This window comes from Nilaparvata lugens, chromosome 13, assembly GCF_014356525.2.
Source record: "Nilaparvata lugens isolate BPH chromosome 13, ASM1435652v1, whole genome shotgun sequence".
Taxonomy (NCBI): Eukaryota; Metazoa; Arthropoda; class Insecta; order Hemiptera; family Delphacidae; genus Nilaparvata; species Nilaparvata lugens.
Genome location: NC_052516.1, coordinates 1,126,914 through 1,139,680, shown reverse-complemented (window position 1 = coordinate 1,139,680; position 12,767 = coordinate 1,126,914). Strand labels below are relative to the sequence as shown.

Below are 12,767 nucleotides of genomic sequence, written 5' to 3'. Positions count from 1 at the left end.
ATAACGGTATAAATGCTTTTCGATAACCATCTGTTTTATAACAACCATTCCTCCCTATTCGCCTTATCCGTTCAACCTAGACCTCCTGCTAAATTATCAATAAATAAGACCAGCAGGCCTGCTTCGCTCGCCTGCATTTTCAATTAGATACTTTAAGGCTTGATTGAATCGGCGGTTGATTTGAATTGTGCAGCATTTGGTTGCGTAATTTCCTTTTTTATAAAAAGAAATAAAAAAATGGAGAGATAAAACACCATGATTAAGATATCATGATAATTTTTGTAATGGAATCTAGTTCTAAAAAAAGATGAAGGAGTGAAATAATGTTTTTTCTTTTTTTATAAAAATGAATAAAAAATGGATTGATAAAACACAATGATTAAGAAGATATCATAATTTTTGTAATGGAGTCTAGTTCTTTCTGTAATTTTCTAAAAAAATATGAAGGAGTGAGACAATCACTCGTGATGACGTCACGGACGTTCACTTTGTTACCTTCAATCTGTGAGTGCCCAAACACATTCTGACCGCTGGGCGCAAGTTGCAGATTCCCGGTCGCTTATGGACCAAATTCCAAGCTGATTTTTTGTTAACTCAAGCCTATTACTTACTGTCGACAACTGTCTATTATTACTGTTTTGGTTGGGTGAGTGTAAGAACGGCACCAGTACGAGAGACACAGCGTCACATTACTCTACGAAAAATAACTACTATTAATAGTGAGGTCCACGTTATGACAGTGTTTGATTAGCAATGGTATTGCTATCCTTGTCTATCAGTCAACAAAGCGGATGCGCTATCTCTTTCTCGCTTAGCTCTTTTGCCAGATTGTCTTTTAACAATGTAGAATTAATAAGTAATTAACAAAATATTTTATCTTAATTATGAAAATTCATTATGAAATTATTGAAAAATAAAATTTTTCGCTTAATAAAATATAATTGATAATTTTAAACGAGAATGAACAGTTATTTTAACATCAATAAACCTGTATCAGCTACCGTCTATAGAAGGCATTGACAAGACAGAGGATCGGCAACGTTGTTCGCCTATCTTTCTCCATTGCCATTATAACGTGGACCTCACTATACGACAAACTGCTTGAGTTCACAGTGGAATTTGGAATATTAACACCCTATACCATGGAATATCTTATGCTACCTTTTCTCGGTATAACTTTAAATGATACATTATCACCACAAAATGATACAGTATCAACACAAAATGATACTGTATCACCATACATGATACAGTATCAACACATTATGATCTCAACTTGATACAAAACATTAAACTTTGAATGAATTCTACAAACTATGGAATATTTTCCTATGTTTAATTTTCTCCATGGTAGTGTCTCATCATACATCTATTAAGATCCATCTATATTATTTATGCAGACTTCATAAATAGATGAATGGGCGAAGTTCGACGTTATTATAGTCAAAGTCCTCTATGGTGAGATAAACCTACTTTTTGAATGGTCAGCATTGATGCTATTTATCAGGAATGCTGATAAATTAAAGTGAGTCTTAATACAGGAGAAAGTTGAATGCAGTGGCGTAACGTACGCCCCCGCGGCGCGGGGGGCCAGGGGCCCGGACTAGAGCCCGGATAATATGTTGGCTAATATATAGGTTTTCTGAAAAAATAAAATTACCCGGTCTAGGGGGCCCGGGTTAGGGCCCGAAATGATAATTATATATTGCATACTTTAAAAAGAAAAATTAAATAATCATGGAAGTAACTTTTGACAAAAAAGCAGAAGTTTTATTGTGGAAAATGGCAGGTTTCATAGAACAATGATATCAGTCTGATAATGAATTAATATCAAGAGAATACCTAAGTAGAAATAGAACTCGATGGAGTTATCAGAATATTTGCATCTCAAAAAGCAAACGACAGAATAAATCAAAAGTATAAATCCTACAACTCAAAGGTAGGCTACTATTTCTTCTGAACATTTTTCTCAAATCAATAAAATGAATAATATTATCAATCGAACTCTAGCTTAAAACCTTGAAAAATTTAAACTTCTTACTAGAACCTAAAACTTGAACTTCTTTAAAAACGCAAACAAGGAATCAGAATAAAAACATGTGAGAAAATAGACATGTGGGAGAAAGAACCAAGGTGCTACTGTACCCAGAAATCAGTGATTGCAGAACTTGGGGCTTGTAGGAGACATCAAATCAAAGGTTTTTTTATGAATTATTATCATCTTTATTATTTTAATAATTCATGAATCTTAAGACTAGATACTTCTTACTAACTCTAGTTCTAGCTCTAAAGGTTGGATTCTATATTTGTAGCTTAAAACATAATTCTTGACTTGAATTGTAGAATTCAATCGAGAACAAGTTTAATTTTTCCATTTAAGCTATGTAATTCACTCATGGAAGATGTACGTTCACATTAGAGTTCAATGTTTGGGATTAAGGGAGAAGGGGGCTGGAGAAAGGTGGTACGAATTTAGAAGAGGGGCCCGGAATTTTTTTTTGCGGAGGGGGGCCCGGTTTGGAAACGTTACGCCACTGGTTGAATTTATCATTGTAAAACATCAACATGTCGATATGGCAACATATTTGTTGATATGGAAAGATAAACTACTTTGAAAGATTAAAGGGTACTTTTATTCAAAGAGCAACAGACACTGGAGTTGCTCTTGGACAACATACAAAGTAGTTCAATGATGCTGTTCAAAAACACTGGAGGAAAAGGATGTGATCTCATTGAATGGGTATTTGTGTCAGTGCAAGCTTGGTTATGTATGACCACAATGTAGAAGGAATACTTACTTTTACTTCTTCTCTGTGGCATGAACAAGCGTGCAAATGAGAAACAAAATCTGGAAAGAGCGAAAGGAACACACACTGAACGCTTGCACTTGCTGGTTGCGTTTTGTGTGTGCAGCTATACATGCAAGTCACAACGTGTCAATGGCAATTTTTAAATTTTGTTCTTCGGCTCATGCATGATCTGACGTGCACTTGCACATATAAGCATTCAATGTGATTATACTCTTTGTGATATGAAATCTGTGGTTATCCATGGTATTATATTTATAGGATGGAATATAGGATACATAGGTGATATCACTAGAGCCTGTGAAAGTCAGAGTGGTGTAAGTCATATCAACCTTCTGAGAAATTAAAGGTTTTAGTAGAAGCTATTCACTCAATTCCCAAGTGAGAAGGTGATGAATTTAATGTTTTCAGTGCCACAGGCATGTATTGTTCTCACTAATGACTATTGATTTGACCAAAAAAATGATCAATTAACATTTTTGTAGGTGTGCTAATTACATGCACCACTTTGAACACTATGATGAATATGACACTCTCTCTCTCTCTGGACAGTTCCTTGAACCATATGACTTACACCACTCTTCTAGTAACAGATTTATAGTTCTAGAACCCATATCTGGACTTAACTCGAAAATTAAAAAAAATTGACTTACACCACTGCTTTGACTTTCACAGGCACTTTTATATATCCTCTATTTTGAAGATAGGATCAGACTATAGAACTATTAATAATCAATCAGCTAAGTGTGTGTGTGTGTGTGTGTGTGTGTGTGTGTGTGTGTGTGTGTGTGTGTGTGTGTGTGTGTGTGTGTGTGTGTGTGCGCGCGCGTGCGTGCGTGGTGTGTGTGTGTGTGTGTGTGTGTGTGTGTGTGTGTGTGTGTGTGTGTGTGTGTGTGTGTGTGTGTGTGTGTGTATGAGTGTATGTGCGTCTGTGTACACGATATCTCATCTCCCAATTAACGGAATGACTTGAAATTTGGAACTTAAGGTCCTTTCACTATAAGGATCCGACACGAACAATTTCGATCAAATGCAATTCAAGATGGCGGCTAAAACGGCGAAAATGTTGTAAAAAACAGGGTTTTTCGTGATTTTTTCGGAAACGGCTCCAACGATTTTGATCAAATTTATACCTAAAATAGTCATCGATAAGCTCTATCAACTGCCACAAGTCCCACATCTGTAAAAATTCCAGGAGCTCCGCCCCATCAATGCAGATAGATTCTCAATTATCAGGCTTCAGATATAATTGAAACAAAAAAAAAAATCAAGTGGAGTAGATTGAACATGAAAATCTCTACAATTAATGTTCAGTAACATTTTCACCTAAAATTGAAAATAAGCTTTAAATTCGAGAAAATGTGATTATTCAATTGCAAATTATTGTTGATTCTATTTAATCATTCACTATGAAGAGATAGCAGACCTCATGTGTGTCTCTCCAGCGTTATTGCCCTGTCACCAGCTGGCTCAAAATCTTTGAATAGTATACTTGAGATGCGCGGGAACACTAGCCTCAGGTGATCAATTCTCATAACGGCAAGGAAAGTTGTGTGAGTGCGCCACACCAGATTTTTTTGTTTTGCAGTCATGGTATTATTATGCGTGCCCATCAGTATCAATATTCTTACATTTGAAAAAACAAATTTAATAGGTGATTAAAAAAAAATCAAATGAACTGAATAATGCTGAAGAAATTATAATATTTTTGACTGAAAAAAAATAATTTTCAAATATTTTCATCAGATGGGAAGATTATCACGGAACTGGATGAGTTATCATATGGAATACAAATTCAAACGTCAACTGAGTTTGTTTACATTAACTATATTACCCACAGTATGGCCATTGACTGTCACGCTTCTGATTGGTTAGCTCGGTCACATTATGTTACAAATCCGCCATTAAGATTCCAAACAAACTTTCAAGTCCTATCTTATAGCATTAGACATTTGGAACTTATCACTTATTTTACCGATTGGAAACATATTATGAACTTAAGATGAGTTTGATGTATCATTTTCGAAGAGAAATTGATTATAATTTAATATAGTCAAAAAAGATAACTCTAAAAAACACTTAACAAAGCTTAAAACACCAATTTTCCTTCCTTCGGACTCCTCGTGGACCACTTCTAGAGCTTTCGCGGACAACTTATTGGAAACCAGTGATCTATATAAATATGTAGAAAGATAAATTTGAATTTTGTGTATTTCCTCATCCCATTTATTGGATCAAACTTCAAATAATCCAATTTCAAAATATTTTTTGTGGTTAAATTGAATATAGCATTTTATGAAATATTTAACCATTATTAAGTGCTGATTAAAGAGGTCTTGACTAATCTGATTGATTCTCTTCAGTACTGAGTACCCTACCCATAACATGTTGGTACAATAGCTATTGATATGATTTTCGAGTTGCATTACCACGAGCAGTGGTTAAGATAAGAAATATCACTAAAAATATAAACAATAATGGTTATGTGTGTTATTTTTCAATTCCTTACATGTTTATTGAATTCATCAAGTAGTAGGCCTACTATGGCTAGAATAATTGGCTCTTCCAGAGTTAATATTCAATGTTGTGCTCTACAATATTTTCGTCAGACTTATTGGTTGAATAAAACAAACTATTTTAAATGTTATGGAATCTATTGTGATGAGAATTCCATCATGCTTCTAGAAATAGATATGAGAACTTTATTATTTGTCAATGGAACAAAACTTATTACAATATCATGACACATTTTAAAAGTTTTACGGTATTTTTTTGGAAATTCAGCTTTCAGGTTACGTTACCTACCTTGCATTTTTACTCGCTATTATCAACGATTTACTATTTCAAGTTTCAAAACTATATTGGGAATATAGAGAAAACATGAAAGAAATTATATCGAAGTTAATAATCACAAAAATATACTTTAATGTAGTAGGCCCATTCGTACCAATTTACAATTTACAATTTTGTTTTGCAAGAGGTCGATGACGGGAGGGACTGTTAGAATTCCACATGAATAATTTTCAAATAAATAAATACCTCTCATCCAACCAATGCTGTATGCTATAGTATTGTTTCATAATAAAAGAAACGTGAATTATGTTGTCTCTCGTACTTATACTGAAGCTGCGTTTACACTAAATTTATCAACAAAATGTTAATAACTTAATCCTTATAGATTCAATTAGATTGAATGTAACTTGACAAACACATATGTTTATTATGTTATAAGTTATGTTCAAACTAATAGAATCCAAGGATTAAGTTATTTACATTTTGTTGATAAATTTGGTGTAAACACAGCTTACTCAAATAATTTTTAACTCTCTATGTTAACGCACAAATGACTGGATGATATCACCAGGTAAATGAAATATTAAAAGTTGAAATTACAATAAATTTCATTAAATATTCACTATGTCCTTAGAAGTAACATCAGACCGATCAAAAAACTTAAGCTCCTAGTTACTTTTGTTTCAATCTATTTTACCTTCCTTTTTCAGTTGGAAATAGCTGTCCTTGTTCTGGCCGCAGAATATGGCACTCCACGGAGTTTTGTAGGTGAGTCGATCACAAATTTCTTGTAAATTTCATAATAAATTATTATGGTTGTTGTTCATGTGACACTTGATAAAAATTCCAATAGGTCTTTTGCTTTGCCATGCTAACAATTTTTCTCCAATGGGAAAGAATTTCAGGGTTTCTCATTCTCTATTATTCAAAATATTATATTTTTAAAAGTAGACTCTTTAGGATAAATATTTTTCCTCTAATGATAAACAATTTTTTTCTAATGGGGAAAGAATTTCAGGGTTCCTCATTCTCTATTATTCAAAATATTATATTTTTAAAAGTAAACTCTTAGGGTAAAACGATAAATGAATATGAATATTTGAACGGTATATAGATATTTTTAGGAGAGTGAGTAATAGGAATATATATGTAGTAAAACATCACACATTATTAGTGTTTTGTTTTGAATGATTTGAACGTTCAGATTCTCTTTTAATAAATCAAAATATATTGATTGGTTGAGGCTGAGTTTCAGTAGTTGAGACAAAAGCTGGTAACTTTTATAAAAAAAAAACCAATCTCATGTTTCAACTCAAGTGTTTTATTAAAGTTTGAAGACCAACGTGAAGTAATAATTAAATGAAGTAAATTTGAAGTGAATCTCGGTAGAGAATAATTATAAAGGCTGGTCACACACCGATTAGTCAAGACAAGACTAGTCACGCTTAGTCACAATACTTCACATTGCTGCTTATGACGCAACACACACTGATTAGTCATTCAATAAGACATGTCTTCATAAGCAACTATGTGAAGTATTGTGACTAAACGTGACTAGCCTTGTCTTGATTAATCGGTGTGTGACCAGCCTAAGATGACAATTTAAAAGTAAAACAAAAATAGGAGAAACATAGTATTTGAGAATTCGCCTTCCAGTGCTGAAAATGTTTAGAAAGGTTGAGAAATACTTGAGTTTTATATACGCTTGGTAAATAGGCATGAATATTTTATAGTTTTATATTATGGGCTCAACCTGTTAGTAAACGGGAATCTGAATACTTCTTTCATTGAAAAGAGAGTTTTACAAGACAATTTATATTGAATTCATCAGAAACATAATATTTAAGGCAATTATTATCAACTCTAATTTCTAGATCTCAGGCTTGATATGAGCTTGAATCTTGAAATGAAGGCTTGTAAGTGTATATGGGCTCTACCTCTTGATAAACTTGAATTTCAATAAGTTTCTTCATCAATAGAACTGCCTGAAATCTGAAATTTACTTCCAATTTATTCAATATAAAACAGATTATTCCTTATCTTTTGTAGGAAGCAGGACTCCCGTTGAAATCTCAAGTCAAGATATCATTAAAAACCAAGCAATACCACCCAAAAACTTTCTTCAAACCCCTTCAAATCTCACCCCAAATTCGTACAATGGAAACGATAATCCCCGAAGAAATACTAGAGAAGTATTTGCAGAGAATTTAGCTTCAAATACTTTTTCCTTTAATCCACAAGTAGATAATAATCGTATTGAAGAAAATCCAGGAAGAAATGTGAGAGAAATATCTGATACAGGTTCTAGTGTTGATACTCAACTTTTTGATACAGAGAATTCAAATGAAGGTACATGTCACAAAGAAAATCCAGTGAGAAATACCAGGGAAGTATTTGATACAGAATCGGAGCTTGATACAAAGGATTCTGATACAGGTTCCATATTTGATGCAAATGTTTCAAGTGATGATACAAAACAAGATACATGTTTCAAAGAGAACCCTAATAATAGATATTCTAGAGAAGTACCCAGGAACCCAGGTTCTGAAATTGATCTGATAAATTCGAATATTTTGAAGTCAATTGGAGACAATTGTCATGAGGAGGATTTGAAACGAAATGCGAGGCAAGTTATTGGTACAAGCTCTCTGATTGGTTCCAATAATTTAGACCAAAATATACAGGAATCAGAGAATGAAATACAGGAAGAATCAGAAACATTTAATAAGTTGAAAAAGGAAGAAACCCTGGAAAGTAATAGAAAAATTAGGGAAGTTCTTGTCCCAAAGGGAAGTTCAGAGGATGCTCCAAAACTAACAAACTCTCAGAATGATACTCCGTTGATTTCAAATAAATTGGAAATTTATCCCAGTATAGTCTCTGAAGCTTTGTTGGATGGAGATCAAAATTTTGGAGAAAAAAGCGATAGAAATGTGAGGGAAGTTGGTGATTCTCAACAGAGTTTAAATCAAGATTTGGAAGAAGTCGAATCTAAGAACAGAAATGCTAGAGAAGTTAATGATTTATCAGCTTTTGAGGGAATTGTTGATCAAAATTCAAACGACGAAAGATTGAATGAAAATAGCCAAAGAGTTGTAAGAGATGTTCATAATGCGTCTCCTATTGGAACAGATTCAGTTGAAAATTTGAGAAATCGTGGGGAAAATCAGGGTTTTGAGAGAGATAATCTTAGGAATGTGAGGAGTTTGGACGATAAGAGCCCTATGGTTGGGTCTGATCTTTCAAGCCTAGATAAGCTGAAAGAAGATGGAAATTTGAAGGAAATCTTGAGAAATCCTCAAGATATTATAAAAAGTAATTTGATAAAAGATAGAGAAGGTTTAAAAGGAAATGTGCGAAATACTAGAGAGATTATTGGAGACCCAGGATTGAATCTTGAAACAAATTTGAAAAAAGGAAACCAAGATTCAGATGGTGATGAATATCTTGGGATACCTTCCAACTACCCTTCAAATTCTGATGAAAATTTGGTAGAAAACTTAGATAGAAAAGCTAGGGAGATACAGGGACCTTTTTTATCAAATTCTGATGGAGTTTTGGGTCAAAATATCAATGAGAATAATGCTGAGGGGAGCGTTGAAAATGGACAAACAATTAAAGGGGGAGCCCAGAGAAATGTAAGGGATACAGAAAATCCCTCCTTAGTAGGCTCTGATATGTTCAACCAAAATTTGAATAAAAATGAGGATGAAAATGTTGAAAATAGAGGACGATTCGAAAGAGAAGCTTCCAATGAAAGTGAAGACGAAGAAAAAAGTGATAAAAGAGGAGTTAGAGAGATATCTGATGAAAGAGGAATTTTGGAATCGAAATTTTCTAGACAAAATTTTGAAAATCTTGATTTGAACTCTGAAAACTTGGAAAAATCCCCTGGAATCTTGGATCCCACTTTGTTTACTGACGATGAGAGCTTGGTGGGAGATAATATGAGAAATATACGTGATGTTAGCGATAAAGAACTTGTTGAAAATGAGTCAAAAATGGGAGGAAAATATATGAATTTTGAGAGAGAAGTGGAAGGAGATAATATGAGAAATATACGAGATGTTAGAGATAACAAAATTGTTGAAAACGAATCAAAAATGGGAGGAAGATACATGAATAATTTTGAGAGAGAAGTGGAAGAAATCCAGAATGGAATCCAAGATATGAAACCCAGTTTGTCCAACCAAGAAAATACTGATGTACACAGAAATGCTCGCGAAACCTCTGATTTGAGTAGAGAAATGAATTTGGAACTTTCCAGCGATGAGATGGTGGAAGAGAAGAGGAACGCTAGAGAGATCCCCAATTCAAGTAGGAAACTAGATCTGGGAGTTTCTAAAGGAGATGATGATGATATTGGAAACAATAGGAATGTTAGACAAGTTTCTGAAGGATTTGGAACAAATTTTCCCAATGTTTTGAGTTCGCAAACTTGTGGGAACCTCAGGAATATTAAGGGAATTTCTGCAGAGAATTCAAATATAGCCTCAAATCCTCTTAATCAGGGAGTAATCTCAGATAAATCTAGAAATACTCAAGAAACTCCGGTTGTGAATCCAAGTTTTACACAAAACTCTCTCAATCAAGGATCCAATTTTGAGGAACCGTTGAATATTCGTGAGATATTTTTCAAGAACCCTGGTTTCAATCCGGATATTTTCAAGCGGGAACCGGTTATTATTGGGGAGAATAGAAATATTAGAGAAATCTCTGTTGAGAATACTGGACTTAATTTGAATGTTACAAAAGTAGAACCTTTAGTTGACGTTGGGGATAGGGTTGTAAATGATGTTTCTGTTGATAGTCAGGGGTTGAAATCGGATTTTACTAACAAAGAAGTAGGGAATGAAGATTTGGGAGGAGAGATTGATGTCAAAAGGGAAGCCAGAAGTTGTAAAAAGAAAATCTCTCACCACAAAAATAATACTGACGAAGATTTTGTATATGAGAAACCTCCTCCACTCCATGCAAGCCTTCAAATGATGAATGTAAGGATAGTAAAATCAAAAGACGATTCCAAACTACTGGACGATGATACAGATAGCTCTGGAAACACGGGGGGAGAAAAGGAGGGGAAGAAGAAGAAAAAGAAAATTTGTCGAGTGAAACATTTACATGTTTTACAACCTTTGAAAAACTCGAAAATTGTGGAAGCTCCGAAAAAGAAACTGAATATTTTGAGTGGTGGTCCGGGAGAGACCATTTTGAAAGTATTGGAAGCTACTATGGATGGAAATAATGAGAGGGAAGAAGAAGAAGAAGAAGAAGAGGAAGAGGGAGAGAAGGAAGGAGTGAGAGTAGTTGATAAAGAGAGAGGAGTGAAAGAGGAGTCTAAAGTAGATGAAGATACTGAGGAGGAGGAGGAGGATAGAGATGTTGCTAATGAAAATAAAGTCAAAAACAAAATATCTAGAAAATTTAAGTTGAATCTGGATAGGAACAACTTAAAAGGTTTGAAGGATAGGGGAAGGTTGGAGGGACGGATAATTTCCTCCCCTTTAGTAGCCGAAAATCTACCGAAACGTGTTTTTGGGGGCACGAAGAAGTTTGTACTAAGTGAAAACCGTTCCAAAAACTACGTCCCCAAAAGTCGGAAATCGCTTTTTAAGAAGGAACGGCTAAAACATGATGATCCCACATTTTTGGTGGGGGTAGAGGTGAAGAAAAAATTGAAAAACAAAATGGAGGATGACGGGGAAAATGATGATGATTTTGAAAATGTTGACTCATTTACCAAAGTTGAGGAACATCTTGATGAGCCCTGTCAATCCGTAGTGGAAACTCCCGGGAAATTTGAAATACTGAAATTGAAAGATTTGCAGAATTTTAGTGAAGCTATCAATGCATCTGATTCTAGACGTAAGTATTTGGAGAATAAATTGTATCATTTCAAGAAAAAGATTGATAACTCCTTCAGAAATCTTGATAGATCGGTAGATAATAAACCAAATAATATGTGTGTAAAGAATTATTCTAATAATTTAGATAAGAATCGGAATAAGCTTGATATGGGAAAGGTTGAACCGGAAGTTTTGGGAGATGAAGAGGAGGAGGAAGAAGGAGAAGTAGAGGAAGAGGAGGAGGTGGAAGGGGAAAGTGAGGAGGAAGAAAGAGGGTTGAAAAGGAGAGAGAAAGATGATGAAAGCGGAGAGGGAGAGAATGTAGGTGTGGAAAAAGTGGGAGTAGAAAGTGACGAATTTGAAGAGAAAGCGGATATGGAAGAGGTAAATGATATGGTAAATGGAGAGGTGAATGATATGGTAAATGGAGAGGTAAATGATATGATAAATGGAGAGGTGAATGATATCATAAATAAAGAGGTAAATGATAATATGGTAAATGAAGAGATAAATGATATGGTAAATGATGAGGTAAATGATGATAGTTTGTCAGATTGAAAAATGGGAGAAATATGAATACAAATGAGTATTCTTAGTAAGTCTATAATGTAGGTTAGAAAGATGAAGTGATAAATAAAGAGGAAAATAAATAGAAGAAAATCTTAAAGGTGGGGATAAAAAGAATAAAAGATGAAGATTGAGTTGTAAGAAGAAGAGGAAGAGAGAAGAAGTTGCGAGAATGGAAACGAAGATGGAGAATATGATAAGAAGAAGAAGTGACGGATGAAGAAGAATGAGAATAATGAGTTGAAAGACCACAAGAAAACAGGTGTGGACTAAGAGAGAAGAATTTAAATATTGTTGATTTTTCTGTTGTGAATAATTTATTGATGAATTTCAAGGATGGAATAAGAGAAAGGATTATCCGAGAAAAATTAGTTTGAATTACCAAAGAATCAATAAAAATACAACCTTTCTTCATTATCAACACAGAGTGTAATAATTCAGTACCGTACTATAACTACTGAGAGATGATACTATTGTCTCAATATTGTTTCGAATGACAAATTAAAAATTTTAATTATTCTTGAAATATGTTGTTTTGTTTCACTGGAGCTCTGTTTCTATTACAACAAATTCCTGAGACATGTTGCAGAATCTTACAGCTTATTGCAAGATTGCAATAGGAACAAGTTGCATAACCTATCAAATCTTTTTATGCTAGAACATATATACTTAAATTTATAAAACAACTAGCCGTCAGGCTCGCTTCGCTCGCCATATCCGTCTAGCCAGGGGGCTCCGCCCCCTGGATCCCCGA

The 12,767-nt window shown here is 34.1% G+C and overlaps 1 protein-coding gene across 3 annotated transcripts; it reads left to right on the top strand.

Moving 5' to 3' along the window:
- Positions 1-7,653: 7,653 nt before the first annotated feature.
- Positions 7,654-12,514, top strand: LOC111062568 (transcriptional regulator ATRX). Of its 3 annotated transcripts, none has more exons than XM_039439527.1 (3): positions 7,654-9,542; positions 9,645-11,862; positions 11,899-12,514. In XM_039439527.1, the coding sequence occupies exons 1-3, from the start codon at positions 8,825-8,827 to the stop codon at positions 12,002-12,004; spliced, it is 3,042 nt and encodes a 1,013-aa protein (XP_039295461.1). In that variant the 5' UTR covers positions 7,654-8,824; the 3' UTR covers positions 12,005-12,514. The 3 variants fall into 3 exon arrangements, with proteins under 3 accessions (XP_039295461.1, XP_039295460.1, XP_039295459.1); XM_039439526.1 differs by having other exon boundaries at positions 9,645-11,866; positions 11,903-12,514; XM_039439525.1 differs by having other exon boundaries at positions 9,645-12,514.
- The last annotated feature ends 253 nt before the right edge of the window (positions 12,515-12,767 follow it).

Bases quoted from the DNA above. Each gene is read 5' to 3' on its own strand.
- LOC111062568 (XM_039439525.1), top strand. From the start codon at position 8,825: ATGGTTGGGTCTGATCTTTCAAGCCTAGATAAGCTGAAAGAAGATGGA. The intron at 9,543-9,644 runs ATAATATGAGAA...AAGTGGAAGGAG, and splicing joins CGATGAGAGCTTGGTGGGAG to ATAATATGAGAAATATACGA.